Below are 14,076 nucleotides of genomic sequence, written 5' to 3'. Positions count from 1 at the left end.
TATACCTAACATAAACTATGTGTCTGAAGGATGCAGAGGATCAGAAAGGATGGGAAGGAAGCCACTGTTTTCAGATCATCAATAAGAAAATCACTAATAACACATACAACTTATTTGAAAAAAAAAGGCATTGGGTCTTCTAAGTTTGACTCTAATGATAAAGTGGTTTTGTTTTCCAGACAATAAGCAAGACTTAGGCACTGAAGGTTGCCCTCCTTTGTCAAATGCTTCTTCGAGTGTTAGCTGGCTATAAATACTTCTGTCTACAGACAGAATGTGAGATAGTCCATGTAAGGATATTAAGGGGTCAAAATCAATCTGTTAAAGTATCTTCTTTCCCATCCTCCAAGTCCTTTTCCATGTAGCATGATCTCAGGATGGGAAAACAATGATTTCTCGCACAGGACAGACATCCTTAAGTGGTCAGCTAAAAACAGTATGAGGCAAATAGAAAGGACACGACAATGAGGTTAACATTGAATTCAAGTGGTGTAACATAGTTTCAAGGAGAAATCTGAACTGTAGGTTTAGACTTGTGTTAGCTGATTTTGTAAGATGTGGTAGATAGCTAATGGGAAGTGTTTTGATTAGAATGAAAATTACACTGTCCATTGCCTACTTGCTTTCTGGAATCTTGCATTCATGTTCATCCCTAGGGTATGGCCTTCCAAGTTTAATAGTTATGTCTTAAAGAATTCTTTGCCTTTAGTTAAAAATAAGATGTTCAAGGGAGACTCAGAAAACATCTCTTGCAGAAGTTCAAATTTAAGTCAGATTTAAAGGCAAGAAGTAGCAATTACATTGCTTGTGTTCAAATGCATCTGGCCAGTGTTTGTAAATAACCTAAACTGTACAGTGTGTCAAAAGGTATCTGGTTTCAACCAACACAGAACACTTGCCCTCTGCAGATTAATACAGTGGTTTATTGCTTCCCTGTAGAAAAAAGACATTATTTCTCTTTGTAATTAGCATGGCTTCAGATTTTAGTTGTTGGTTAATGCTGTACCTTTTCACTATACACATGGCCTTGTAGCATTAGTATTTTCTTCACTGGAAGGTATTTAATAAACATTAAAATCCAGTCATCCTTTAAACTTACAAAAAATGAGATTAACAGGTTTAGCTCTTTGAATCTCATTAAACGTTTTTCCTCTAGTCAGTTAATACACGCACATCTTGGCACCCTCACAGATTCTCTGTAACCAAACTAAAATAGAAACCTTATAGCTGTGTGCAATTTTCCATTGTAATGCCATAGCTGTGCTAGAATAAACTTCAAATCTAAAATGGCAAAAAGAGGACTGATAGGCTCTTTGAATGTATAGAGGGAAGTGGTGAGAACTCTTGCCTATGTTTAGCTAAGCTTGTTTGCACATGTTTGTAAGATCTAGTATGCTCCTTCTGCAACTAAATCCTGCATTTCCTGTTCATCCATGCCACTCTATACTTGACTGTTGCAAAAAATGGTTATGTGACCAAGATTACTCAACAGGACTCTGTTCTCGTTATTTAACATTTGGAAACTTTAACAAGTGACTTCTTTCTTCAGTTTTCAGCATAAAAGATGGGAGGATCTTACTGGAAGCCTCCTTAGGCTATGAAGTCCTACTAGCACTGATGGGACTTGCAGATTCTTGAACCATTTAATGTAAGCATGCATAGTATGTAGTTATAATCAAGAACTTGTATGACTGCTTCAGTAGTTAATGTACTGCACAGTGACTGCAAATAGCTACCAGTTATCCAGACTTGTAACTTGTTACAAAATCAGATCTGTCTATTTGCTATAAAATCAGGCTGATTCATATTGATTACATAACTTTTTGGCTATCTGGGTTTATATTAGGTTGGGTTTGATTTGGAGATATGCAATATGAGGTATCAGATGCACCTTATCTGGGTCCCTGGAAAAAGCAGAGTTTGCATTCTAAATGATAGCTTGTACCAGATAGGTGGGTTTTTTCCCAGGCTCTTCATTGGTCCCTGGTTTCCAACTTCCTGTCTTCTCCTTAGCATGCTAAATCTTTTCCTTTGGCAGGATTTGATTCCAAATTACTGAGCATCTCTTGTTGAGTAAGGCAGGCTTTTGGACTATTATCCAGCTAGACTTTTGGTTTCTACAGGTCTCTTAGGTGCTGTCTCACTAACACTTCCAGCTAAGCAAAAAAAAAAACCCAAACAAAAAAAAACACACCAACAAAAAACAAACCGAACAACTGGGATGAAATGGTAGGCAGCTTTTTGTGCTTGCATGTTAGATCTGTATTTAAAAAGCTTGTAGATAGCTGCGAACTATTGTTTTTACATCTGTTTGATATGCTTCTGTAGTGCATTTCAGTACTTCAAAGTGCTGTCAGCTTGAATTGTTGGAAGCTTAGTGATTCACATCTCTTTAAATGGGGAGCTATTGTAGCTACATACAACCAGTTGGGAGATGTTTTCACTTGCAGCCTGATATGGTATCAGAGGTGCAAATTTGTTGCAAAGTTAACCTTGAGGCAAGCAGTGGTAAAGCTGTGTAGTACTTGCATTGTGAAAGCTGAGGGACTGACAAAGTTTAAGCAATTTCTGGAAGAAGTTAGCTGAGGGAAGGAGGTCACTGTATGGGATGCCACAAACTAAAAGTTGTAAAAGCTTTGTATATTAGCAGATGGATTTTTAGCTAGCAAAACCAAAGGAGCAGCAGCAGAGGGTCTGGATTGTGAAGTGCAAAGGCAGGCTCAACAGCTGAATGGGGCTAGTATGAATTTTCTCTGTGTGTGCATATGTCACAGCAGAGAAGAATATGGAATAAGTGGTGATGTGTAGAAACTGCTGAGTAACAGGCAACTAAGAGCATAGTCATTTGTCCTACTTAGTCAACGAGAAAATACTGCATTTGTGGTTGGGGGCAGTTGTTACAGCTACTCCATGAATCTTTTTCCAAAGAAACAGATTGCTTACTGTAGCATTCCTTCCCCTCAATGGTCTAAAGGGATTCTGATCACTCAACAGGTATTTATGCTAGAAGTGGAAGTATTACTGCTTCTTGAGACAAAAATTAGTTGGACATTATGCAGTGATTAATGTAGAATATGGCTGTATGGGTCTTAGACCATTAGATGTCACTTGGTGTCTTACCTAGCTGGTATCATATGATTTTGTGGGCCATTACATTCCTTGTACAGTATCTTTGTATGGGCAAAGTTACTTAACTTTTTTGGTCAGTTTTACTGTAAATTGGCTATAACGCTTTGTATGATTTCCCTAATGAAATGTTGACTTGCAAGACAAAATTAAGTAATAGGACTCTTAGTCTGTGTACTCTATAGCCAATACAAGGGTCTTACTTCTGTAGTCTTTCATAAGTGGTCTGAGTTACAACACTTGTCTTGTCAGAGATAAGATATCCAGTGAATAAATTCCTTTTATTTTGAAGTTTTCAAGCCTGAAATCTTTGCCCTGTACCTGCCTAGTTCATAGGAGTGCTATGTTTGTCTTGCTTCCTTTAAAATACTGATACACTACAGCAGAGAAACATTTAATATTTATACTACTTGTAGGTGCCAGATACCACTCCTTAACACCTCCTTAAATGTGTCCAGCTGTGTTCCATGAGTTATAGCATCTGAAGCCAACTGTTCTTGCTGTGGTTATTTACTGTATTTGTAAAATGCATTTTAGTGTTGTTGCAGGAAAGCTATAGTAAGAAAACATGAGTCTCTTCAAAAACAACTTAGAGGCGGTTGACTTGTTTTATTGTAATGTAGAACTGCTTTGGCCTATGGGAGTGTTGGATGTAATACAACATGCTGGTTGTCTTAAGTCATATAACTCAAGCGAAGCATACAGGAGTGTCAGTAAGTAGTAAAATAGCTGTGTCATTGTATCTCAGTAGCACAACAAGAAATACTAAAGTCAACAAAACCCTAGAAAGAATGTGTTGAAGATGTCACAGCTGTTGAAGTTCTGCATCCAGGGTACCAGAGATGTGCATTAACCACCAACCCATATAAACGTTCCTGTCCAAGTTACATGATTTAAACTGAGGCCAGATGAAGGCCCAGAAATAATGCTTGTACAGAAGACATGCAGGTTTTCCCTTAAATACACTTTGCTAGGTGGAATCTCAAACCTTTTGGAACTTGATGTATAAGTTTGGAAACATACCAAACACTTTCTTGAAGCTTATGTTGCAAGCTGGACTGCAAGCAGCAGCTGCTTTTGCAACACAGCTTTTGAATGATTGGCAGCAGGGCTGTATGAAGCTCCAAGTGTTCTTGGATGGATACCTGAAGCTGTGCCTTCAGTGCTTTTAGGATTTGGAATATGTGATGCCTATACATTCTAGAACAGTAAAGCTGCAGGTTTTTCTTTGCAAGTAGTTTTGAGTGTATTTGAAACAAAACTAGGTTCTACTGAAATGGGCATGTAAACTTTATCGGTTTGAGTTTTCCATCCAAAATACCATGTTTAGTGTTAGCTCTATCTGCTTTATCTCTACATCTGCCTTCATGTAATGTGAATTGCAGTGATTCTGAGCACACACAGGACCCCAAGAGGTAGTCTGTTACAACCTCCCAGCAGGGTCATGAAATGCAGATTGCTCAAGTCCATCCAGTTGTGAATGTCTTCACAGATTTAGACTCAAACTTCTTTGGGTAGCCTTCTTGAATGTTTAACTATGATGGAGAAGCTTCCCTTATTATCTAATAGGACTATTTCTTGCTGCAACTGTCATCTGTGGTCCTTTGCAGGTCTAGGAAGAATCTTGACCTGTATTTTGTAGGCTCCCAGTAGATAGAGGTGTCACACACCTCAAACACCTTTACCTCAAGCTGAACAAATGCATCTTCATTGTACACTATGTGCTCCAGCTGTTGCGATGGTTCTCTGCTGGAGTTGCTTCAGTATGTTTGGCTTTGGTCTGCACTACATGATATGCTGTATTCTTAAAGTGCTGTCATTATCTATTAGAGGCTTGGTAGCTTTCCATGTATACTTTTGTTCCAAATGATCAGGATATGTCAGTAATATTTGTAATGATCATTCCAGATAACAAATAGTTATATTAATTCAGGTTATTCATTATTCTATCAATATCTAACATGCTAAATTATGTTATATGGTAGAATATGTTTGTTAAAAATGTTGCGTTATGTTAGCCTATTTAGTAAAATCTTAGTTCAGAAAAAATAACTAAAATTTAGTTAGCTGAACTTATGACACATTCCATAGAAATGCTTTCTCAAGGTTAAACTGTTCTATAATATTTACTATCATCTATTTAATCCAATTACTGTAGAGAGCCATCTGAAAGTCTCTGAGCTGTTTTTTAATTCAAGTAACCAGCTGGAATGCTGCAGATGGTGTTGACAATACCATTTGCAATTATGAAGCATTTTCACTTTGCCGCCATTTCTTTCTTTGTCGGAAACTTCACCTTTTCTGTGGACGTGTCATGCTAGTGAATAAAAGAATGTTTTGAGTGGTGTGCTACTTGACAATTTTTTTTTCACTGTTTTGTAGGGTAAGTACTATTGGCTGGTGTTAAAGGGAAGGTGAAAAATTAGATTTCTCCGCATAACTGAGATCTAGTGTGGAAAATCAGGAAGGATTAGTTCAGCCAAATTCCTTCCTTGTACTTTGTATGTGTTAGTGGAGAAACATGCTTTCTCTAATTAAGCTGTTTTGCACTTCAATTATCTACAGAATGTGCCTATTTGTATGTTGTATCCCTTACGTCTAATAGTAGTGAAATCCTAGTTTAACTTCTTTTTTTGTCTGCTGATGCTGTGTAATAGATTCCAGCAATCAGTCTGCTGCATAAACTAGTATTAACGTAGTATTTAAAATTTTTCTGTTAGTTTTATAAAGTATAACTTACTGGAGAACCATTGAAGGAATGGAGATGTTTCTTTCTCTAGATACAATCATTTAAGACACTATAGGGATTTGCTTTGGGGGGATCATCTTGGCAAGGTCAAGCAGCAGACTGTCCTGAAAAAGGCATGTCCTTAACTCCTAACTCTTGTCTCCCCAGGAAATAGTGTGCTATAATATGTGGTATTGGTAAAGAAGCTTGTTACCCAATGTGGAAGTTGGATCTTTAAATAAAATATTTACCTTCAGAAACTGATGACTGTCAGTTTACTAACCTGTTAGATGGCTGATAAAGGTTAAAATATAAGCAGCTGTGTGTCACTCCAACTTCAGGAGATAGGAAACTGTACTTCAACTGTACTTAGTGGCTATTTCCAAACCTGGGGTCAGAAATGAGGGAAGAACAGGCAAATTCTGGGTTGCTTGCTTTCTCTAGTGTTCAAATTGTTTAGATAACCAGCTTCTGCTCTGAAATGGGCTTTGAAGCCTGGTAAATGAGAAAACCAGCAGACTGTGTTATACCTTTAGCATGAACTCAGTGTAGCTCTCCTTGCACTGGAGAGATCTATCAGGTGGCTGGTGTCCTGCTGACTGCCCTTTGACATAACCTCTTTAGTGTTACAGGCTCAGTGTCTCACACAAGCCTTTATGCTGCCTGTCTGCAGTCTTAAGAATGCTTTGAAAATTTAAATCTTAATTCTGTTAAAATCTGCCATGGCATAATGGAGAATACTACTTGAGTAGTCTTTAGATGTGGCTATATTTATGATGTTACTCCTAAGATTTAACCAGTACTGTCAGGTTTTGGGTAGGGTACAGATATGCCCTTTGCTATTTGGGTTATGGAAGGCCAGTATGTGGTGGGGTTTTTTTTGCTTACATGACCCAACATAGTAATTGATTTTGATTTTATTTTTTTTTACCAGAGTTATGCAATGCTGGTAGAGACATTTTTTCTAAGTACTGAAATGTGTTTTTTTAATACAGAATCTGCTTTGTACCCCCTTATGGCTACAGTTGATCTCAAATGGGAAGTGGGTAACTAGGATCTGTCAGAACAGGCAATAACTGACACATCTGTAGGAGAAATTGCACCTGATAGTAATGGGGTTGTCCGTGTAACTCTTGGCTCAGTGTTACCTGTTTTCACATTCTCTCCCATAACAAATATTCCTCTTCTATACCTCCTTTGTAGAGGAGAGTAAATTTGATTTAATGAAATGTGATTGTTCGGCAGAGCTGAATAGTCTCCAAAACTGTTGAATTATTATCCTATAAATTGGAATTAACTGATTTTTGTTTGTTCTGTGTTAATCAGCACTATTTGCTTTCCCTTTTAGATCAGTGTATTGTTACTCGGACATACCTCTTTCTTCATAAATTTTGGTTCTTCAGTGCTGCCTATTACTTTGGGAACTGGGCATTCATTGCAGTAAGTACTTTGATTATAAAGATCCCTGAATTAGGTTAGATGATTTACAGTAGTTGTCACTGAATCAACACATCTGCCATTTCATTTTACATATATTGCCCTTGTATGCCCCTTAATTGAGTAACAGTAACTTCTACTTATTTAAAATTTACAGGTCTTCTTAATTGGATTAATTGTTTCATGCTGCAAAGGCAAGAAATCAGTCATTGAAGGTGAAGTGGATGAAGATGATTCAGACATGAGTGATGATGAACTGTCTGTTTATTACCATTGATAGCTTTTTGCATTCAGGATGGAAAAATGTAATTTAAAGTTATGTTGAAAGTCATACCGATGTGGAATTGGTATCCAAATAAGCATCCTTGCACCTATAAAAATAGAGGAAATAAGTGTACTCATGTAAAGGGGTAAAAAACTGAATATCACTTTTTGAGTATCACCGTTATATCAGAACAAATATTGAAGTTGGGTTTGAATAATATATAGAAAATATTGTTTTATGATTAAATGTATATGTAACTTTCTGATGTACAATTTGATTAACTATTGTAACTATTTCATAATTCATGATGCTTTTCTGTTAAATTAGCTTTTCTTAAATACTGTCATGCCTAACTTGTAGGACTCTTGTATTCAAGCTCATAAATAAAACGAGCTGAAATCCTGCAAAGCAGCTGGTGCAAACATTATCAGAAAGATTTGGATAAGATTTTCACTTTCTTAAGGATGTGACTTAACTTTTGCATTTAGTTTTGCTGGTGTTTCTGGGATTCCCATATAAAGCTATAGGTAACAAGAGACTGTCCTGTAAGTATGCCAGAAACATCCCCTTGAGTGGTGAGTTCCCAGTCTGTGAAGAGTAAGTTATTTTCATACTGTTATCCCCACTGAGTTACCATGGGAATCCTCAACTGTGAGGTGGCTTTTGCTCTATCAAAGGAAATAATTAGTGTAGAGGACAACATTCAGCATTGTTGCAGTGTTTTAGTACAAATCAGTTCTGAAACTGCCAGGTGCCTGACTTAGTAATAACCAACAGAGTAATTAAGATGTGATTAATTTTTAACTTATTTTTCCTCTTCAATGCAAATTGTCTAGCTTGAAGTTTTCTTTCAATATTTAATGTAAAATGTGGTCAACTTGTTTACAAGCCAATATGTTTGTATAAACACACTTCAGAAATGTTTTTGTCTTTTGTGTTGTCCTTGTAAAGTAATGTTATTTTAACTATATAGTTACTGAGCTATATTTCTAAGGCTGAAAGATATCTCCAGATAGCCTTTGACAGACTCTGAAAGAGAAAATGTTTACACATTTTTAAACTTCTAATTCTACCTGAGAGAAATTATAGTCCATGCAACCACATGGAAATGTAACTTAGGTAATCATTTTATAAGACTCAGTGTTAAATAATTATTGAAATGTAGGGAAATTATTAATATAATGTCCTGCTTACATGTTTGCAAGCTCTTAAAACTGACAGTTTTTCATTCAGTTATTTCAAAAACAGTCTGTTTCCCGCAGTATTTCAGAACAGCGGGCTCTCAGGAACTTTGGAGTTTTAGTTTTGGTATTTCAAGAAGTCTTAGGTGAGTTGCTTAGTTAATGTATGAACACCAGGAACTGGTGTTGGGGCTCTTATAGCAACAAACATCACTGAAGTCTTTTAACAAGCCTTCTGTGCCAGCTGTTCCAATAATATACATGTTTATGTGGCAACCTGGAAGAATTGCTTGCTCGCAATCTGCAAATATGCAGTGAAGTCTGCTCAACTAATAGAAGTCAGTCAGTTTGCTACCAATGAGACATTTGAAAGGACAAATGTATTCAAACACTGATAGTAGGTACTGAAACTTGACTAGGGAGTCAGATCCCTTTTGACTAGAATTAGCCCAACACTATTTAAACATGACTGTTGAAGGTTGCAAGGAGTAGCTTATAAGAAGTTCAAGTAACTCAAATGGAAGGTGGAACCTGATGTTGGCTGGCTGGAAGCTGCATCCAGAAGATATCAAGAACTTTAAAGTATTCTTCTTTGTGTGTGCCCTGATGGAAAACTTACCTGAGATTATTTAAATAAAGCTAACTCCTCAGAACTTCTCCCTTTTTTTGTGGGTCTTGTTCATATTTCATCTTCAGCTTTATCAGTGATAATTATCACTTTGTTCTTTGGCTGTATCATGTACAGTTTTGTTAGTCTTTCTGGGTGTAAGATTGAACTGCAATACCCAGTTTAGCAGAGTTGTATCCATTCTGTCTTAAATTCTCACTGGGGAGATTGCTGCTCGTCTGGGGAAGATTGGCAGGAAGGTGTTGGTTTTGTGCTACATAGCTGCTTGCATGTTGCATGTAGGCTTAGATGCCTGGCGGGTCCCTAGGTATATGTTGCTATAGGTCTCCCCTGTTTCCGGGCTTTTCTTTATTTCCAGCTTCTTCCCAATCCAGTCCTGCTTCCTGTCTAAACAGTCTATATGGGGAAATAGTGATCTGCCTTTGAATTGGTGGCTTTGTCTCTAGTTTATTTAATTGGGGGATTCACTAAGTACCACTTGAGCCAGGTATTCACCAGATTTCCAACGAGCCCATTCTTACTTGCAGATAGCAAGAAGCAGGCTTCTGCATGAGAGTTTGAAAGTTGTTTCAGATATTTACTGTCACCTTCTGTCATACAAGTAGTAAATAACTGTCAGCATTTACCAGAATTATTCTTCCTTTTCCACATCTTCACTAAAGTTTCTCAGGAGTTCAATGAACCATTTGACTGTCAAGGTTTTAAAAGATTTTTATGTACTAGAGCACTTAGAATGAATATACACTCAATTTTAATTAACACTTCATGTGATGGAAACCTGACACATTTTTAACTGTATTGTGCCTTCAAAAACACCTCTACTTCATTTTAAAGTTTAATGAGTGATGAACTCACCAACTGGATTTGTACATCCAGTATCACTCGAAGAAAACTGGCAGTAAAATTTAAGATGGCCCTGGCTTAAAATACTTGGCTTTGATCAATGCTTGCAGGAACTTTAAGAAACAAAACTTCCAGTATATTATTTTCTATCTGTCTCTTGTGCTGTCTTCCATAAAATACTTGCAAATAAAAGTGAATTACTTTTCTTCCATAAGTTACCCCTGCTGTGGCTGCACTGGTATGATTGGAGTAGTTCACTCATTTAGCTGTTAGTCCAGAGTTTTCTGTAGGCTTCAGAGCAAGTTTGAACTTTGCAGTCATGTTAAATACAGTATTCTACCTTATAAACAAACATCTAACATCTTTAACTGAGTCTTTGCAGATCTCAATTTTCTAGACCAAAGTCACTTAAGGCATCAGAATTGTTTCACGGCTTTGATTATATGAATGATATTCCAAATCCATCTCTGTAGTGTGAGCTTTCAAAACTTCTGAACAGGTGTAGGCTATTGTCAGAGCTGGCTTAAGTTAGATTGTTGTTGTTGTTGTTGTACTTTTCTAGTCCGCTTCTACCATGCTGGAGGATGATGAACATTTAGAAACTAGTGAGCCTTAAATCTTGTTGACATGTCAGGCATAAACTGTGGTCACCAGAAATATGTTTAATAGAATTCAGCAATTACATATGTCAAATGGCTTCTCATCTTGCTTCTTGTTTTACAGTGATTGGTAGTTCATCTGGAGTTACAAATCATAAATACAATAAAGCTTGTCTGTTTTGTTTCTTAGTTGAAAGCTGACAGTATGCTACAGATTTCCTGCTGATTGCCAGAAACAGATGAAAAGCCTTTCTTGGTAAAGAGTGCAAAGAAACATCAGCTACCTTTTTGTATTTTCTGCTTTGACTTGATTGAAAACAGGAATCTACTAGGTAGAGCATCCCTGTACCGGAGTCATGCCACATAGAATGATAACTTCGCGGTCAGATAATGTGACAATTTAAGTTAGAAACTAATGAATCCTTCCAATGCTCCTGTTTTTGCTTCTGAATAATCAGTGTAGACATAACTCTTCAGATTCTTTGAGATGTTTTCTACTGCTTAGAAACTGTATTTCTTGGGCTCACAACTGGTTTTTTTTATTGGACTCTTAACACGAATTCCTGAATTGGATGGTGGTCTACAACAGCATTTTGAAAAACATTACCCCTGTGTAGAAACAACTATGTGATTTATTCTAAAATACTGGTGACCACTGGTAACTACTGGTGTGTGTAGCAGACTTAGAGTTGAAGTGTTTAAGGAAACTGATTAATTGTGGAAGGTAATTTGTCTCTGTGTGAATAGATATTCAAACCATTCTAACAGCACTGAAACAGTACTAGGTATGGATAGGGAAATAAAGCACTGCTTGTGAAATTAGGCACAGGAAAAAGATTCATTCCTTTCTAAAATTGTCGCAAATAATTTGAAATACTTAAGCTGTAACATTTTTCAGGCTCTTAGGTTGAAGAATATAGTTCATGTTGGTGTCTTACATGAGTGTAGATCTGTTCTTTTGCAACATTCTGTAGAGTCAGCTTTCTTGCATATAAAGCAATGAAATGAAACCAAGAATCACTTCTTTTCCTCTAAATGTGTATTTTGACTACTTTTCAATAGAAATAAAAGCCTTGTTTTGATTGTGGTAAGATATCATTTTCTGTTAATAGTCTAAATTTTAAAACAAATTCTGCTTCTAAATTAAGATACTTGCCAATTCTGGATAATTAAATGTATCAGAAATTCTAGTGTTCTTGACCAGCTTTAGTGAGTTGTGGTTGTTACAGAAATTATCTGGAAGTTGGGCTAATTTTAACATCCTCCTATTCAGAAAGATTGCATGACTGATAGCACTTCAATCAAATTTACAGTTAGAGAGGATTATTTCTTTGAAATAAACAGATAATTTATGCACATTAACAAAATCATAGCTTCCTTCCAGACTCACCTCTAGGAAAAGGGCAGTATATTTAGAGGATCGGTCAGAAGAATTTTTGTTTCTCAAGGACTGATCTTAGACGTAAGCCACATAGATCTGCTAAGTTTCCTGATCCTCCTGTGTTCACCCGAAAGGACATGTGGGCCCCTCCCTTATAACAGCTAATTAATGTTGAATCTTAATTTTGCTTGTTATAAATTATCTGCTTTTTTCACGGATCATTTGGGTTGGGAGGGACCTTAAAGATCATCTAGTTCCAACCCCCTGCCATGGGCAGGGACACGTCCCACTAGAGCAGGTTGCTCAAAGCCCCGTCCAACCTGGCCTTGAACACTGCCAGGGAGGGGGCAGCCACAGCTTCTCTGGGAAACCTGTGCCAGTGTCTCACCACCCTCACAGGGAAGAAATTCTTCCTTAGATCTAAATCTACCCTCTTTCAATTTATAAACCATTACCCCTCATCCCATCACTCCCTGATAGAGTCCCTCCCCATCTTTCCTTTAGACCCCCTTTAATACTGGAAGGCTGCTCTAAGGTCTCCCTGGAGTCGTCTTTTCTCTAGGCTGAACCCCTATATCTCAGCCTGTCATTGTAAGGAAAGTGTTCCAGCCCCCTGATCATCTTTGTGGCTTCCTTTGGATCCTCTCGAGCAGATTTGTGCCCTTCTAATGTTGGGGGCCCCAGAGCTGGACAATACTGCAGGTGCAGTCTCACAAGACCAGAGTACAGGGGGAGAATCAACCTGCTGGCCACACTTCTCTTGATGCAGCCCAGGATGTGGTTGGCTTTCTGGGCTCTGAGTGCACACTGCTGGCTCACAGTCAGTTTTCCACTAATACCCTGAAGTCCTCTGCAGGGCTACTCAATCCACTTCAAGCTTTTTCTCCAGAGAAAATATGCAGGTAGCCTGAAAAACATGCAACTTAAATTTTTTCAGCAGTTTTGAAGAATGGTGTCAAAACTCTTAATTTGAGAATTCAAGTGTCTTGAGTAAAGATAGAGACTATGAGAATATTTAAAGCAAATGTGAAGCTGAACATGTATGTAGTTCCTGATGAAATTCAAGTTGGATATGGGGTTTTTCACCAGAATGTATTGAACTTCCCTTAAGGAAGTAAAATATAGATTTATTAGAATCTCTGCTTCTGCGAAGCTGCTTAAAAATAAATCACGATGTTACTGTGAGCTATATAGAGTTTGAAAATTCTCCTGAGTAGTAAGCATATCACTACAACTGAGAGAACTTTGGAGTCAGGAGAGCAAGAACTTATAATGATGTGAATGTCCATGATGTCCTCCCCCCACCTTAAACTTGCAGTTTATGGACTTAATGCTGTATTAAGCATTTGAAGGAATGTCCTGGGACCGAAATGTTTCTGACATTTAATGTATAATTTAATATATATTACTATTATACACTTATATTCTAAACTTATAATCAAAGAATCGTTTAGGTTGGAAAAGACCATTAAGATCGAGTCGAACAGTAAACCTAACACTGCCAAGTCCATCACTAAACCATGTTCTTAAGCACCACATCTACCGGTCTTTAACTTCTGAGTTGTACTTTTTCTTCTCTAAACTTTTAAGTTGGAACGGTGCAAATCTGCGTGCTTATTGCCTGCTGACTTTGCATCCTTTCCAAACAAACAATCAAGATGCTGACGGCAGGTTTATCTGATTTGCATGGAATATTCTTTTAGAATGGGCCAGAGAAGAAAAATTCAATTTTTTGTAAAAAGTGTTCTCCTCTGTTCCGATGTGCATAGTCCTGAATGTAGAACAGATGCTTATTTGAACCTGAAAGTTAAGTTCTTAACAATGGACATATCTCTTTAGTGCATGGAGAAAAAGTATCACAATTATAAAATGTCAGCTCCAGAGGAAT

At 37.3% G+C, this 14,076-nt stretch overlaps 1 protein-coding gene across 2 annotated transcripts in view; it reads left to right on the top strand.

Annotated features, from left to right (window-relative positions):
• The window catches only part of LMBRD1 (LMBR1 domain containing 1), an 86,893-nt gene extending 75,057 nt beyond the window's left edge, over positions 1-11,836 (top strand). For both annotated transcript variants that reach the window (XM_074895825.1, XM_074895824.1), the window contains exons 15-16: positions 7,203-7,294; positions 7,449-11,836. In XM_074895825.1, coding sequence (XP_074751926.1) covers positions 7,203-7,294; positions 7,449-7,568 — 212 coding nt within the window. In that variant the 3' untranslated portion in view covers positions 7,569-11,836. The remainder of the gene's footprint in view (positions 1-7,202; positions 7,295-7,448) is intronic.
• Positions 11,837-14,076: the final 2,240 nt, after the last annotated feature.

The sequence above is a fragment of the Athene noctua genome, chromosome 1 (assembly GCF_965140245.1).
Source record: "Athene noctua chromosome 1, bAthNoc1.hap1.1, whole genome shotgun sequence".
NCBI classification, from domain to species: Eukaryota; Metazoa; Chordata; class Aves; order Strigiformes; family Strigidae; genus Athene; species Athene noctua.
The sequence above is the reverse complement of the archived record's forward strand: the minus strand, read 5'-3'. Positions and strand labels throughout refer to the sequence as shown.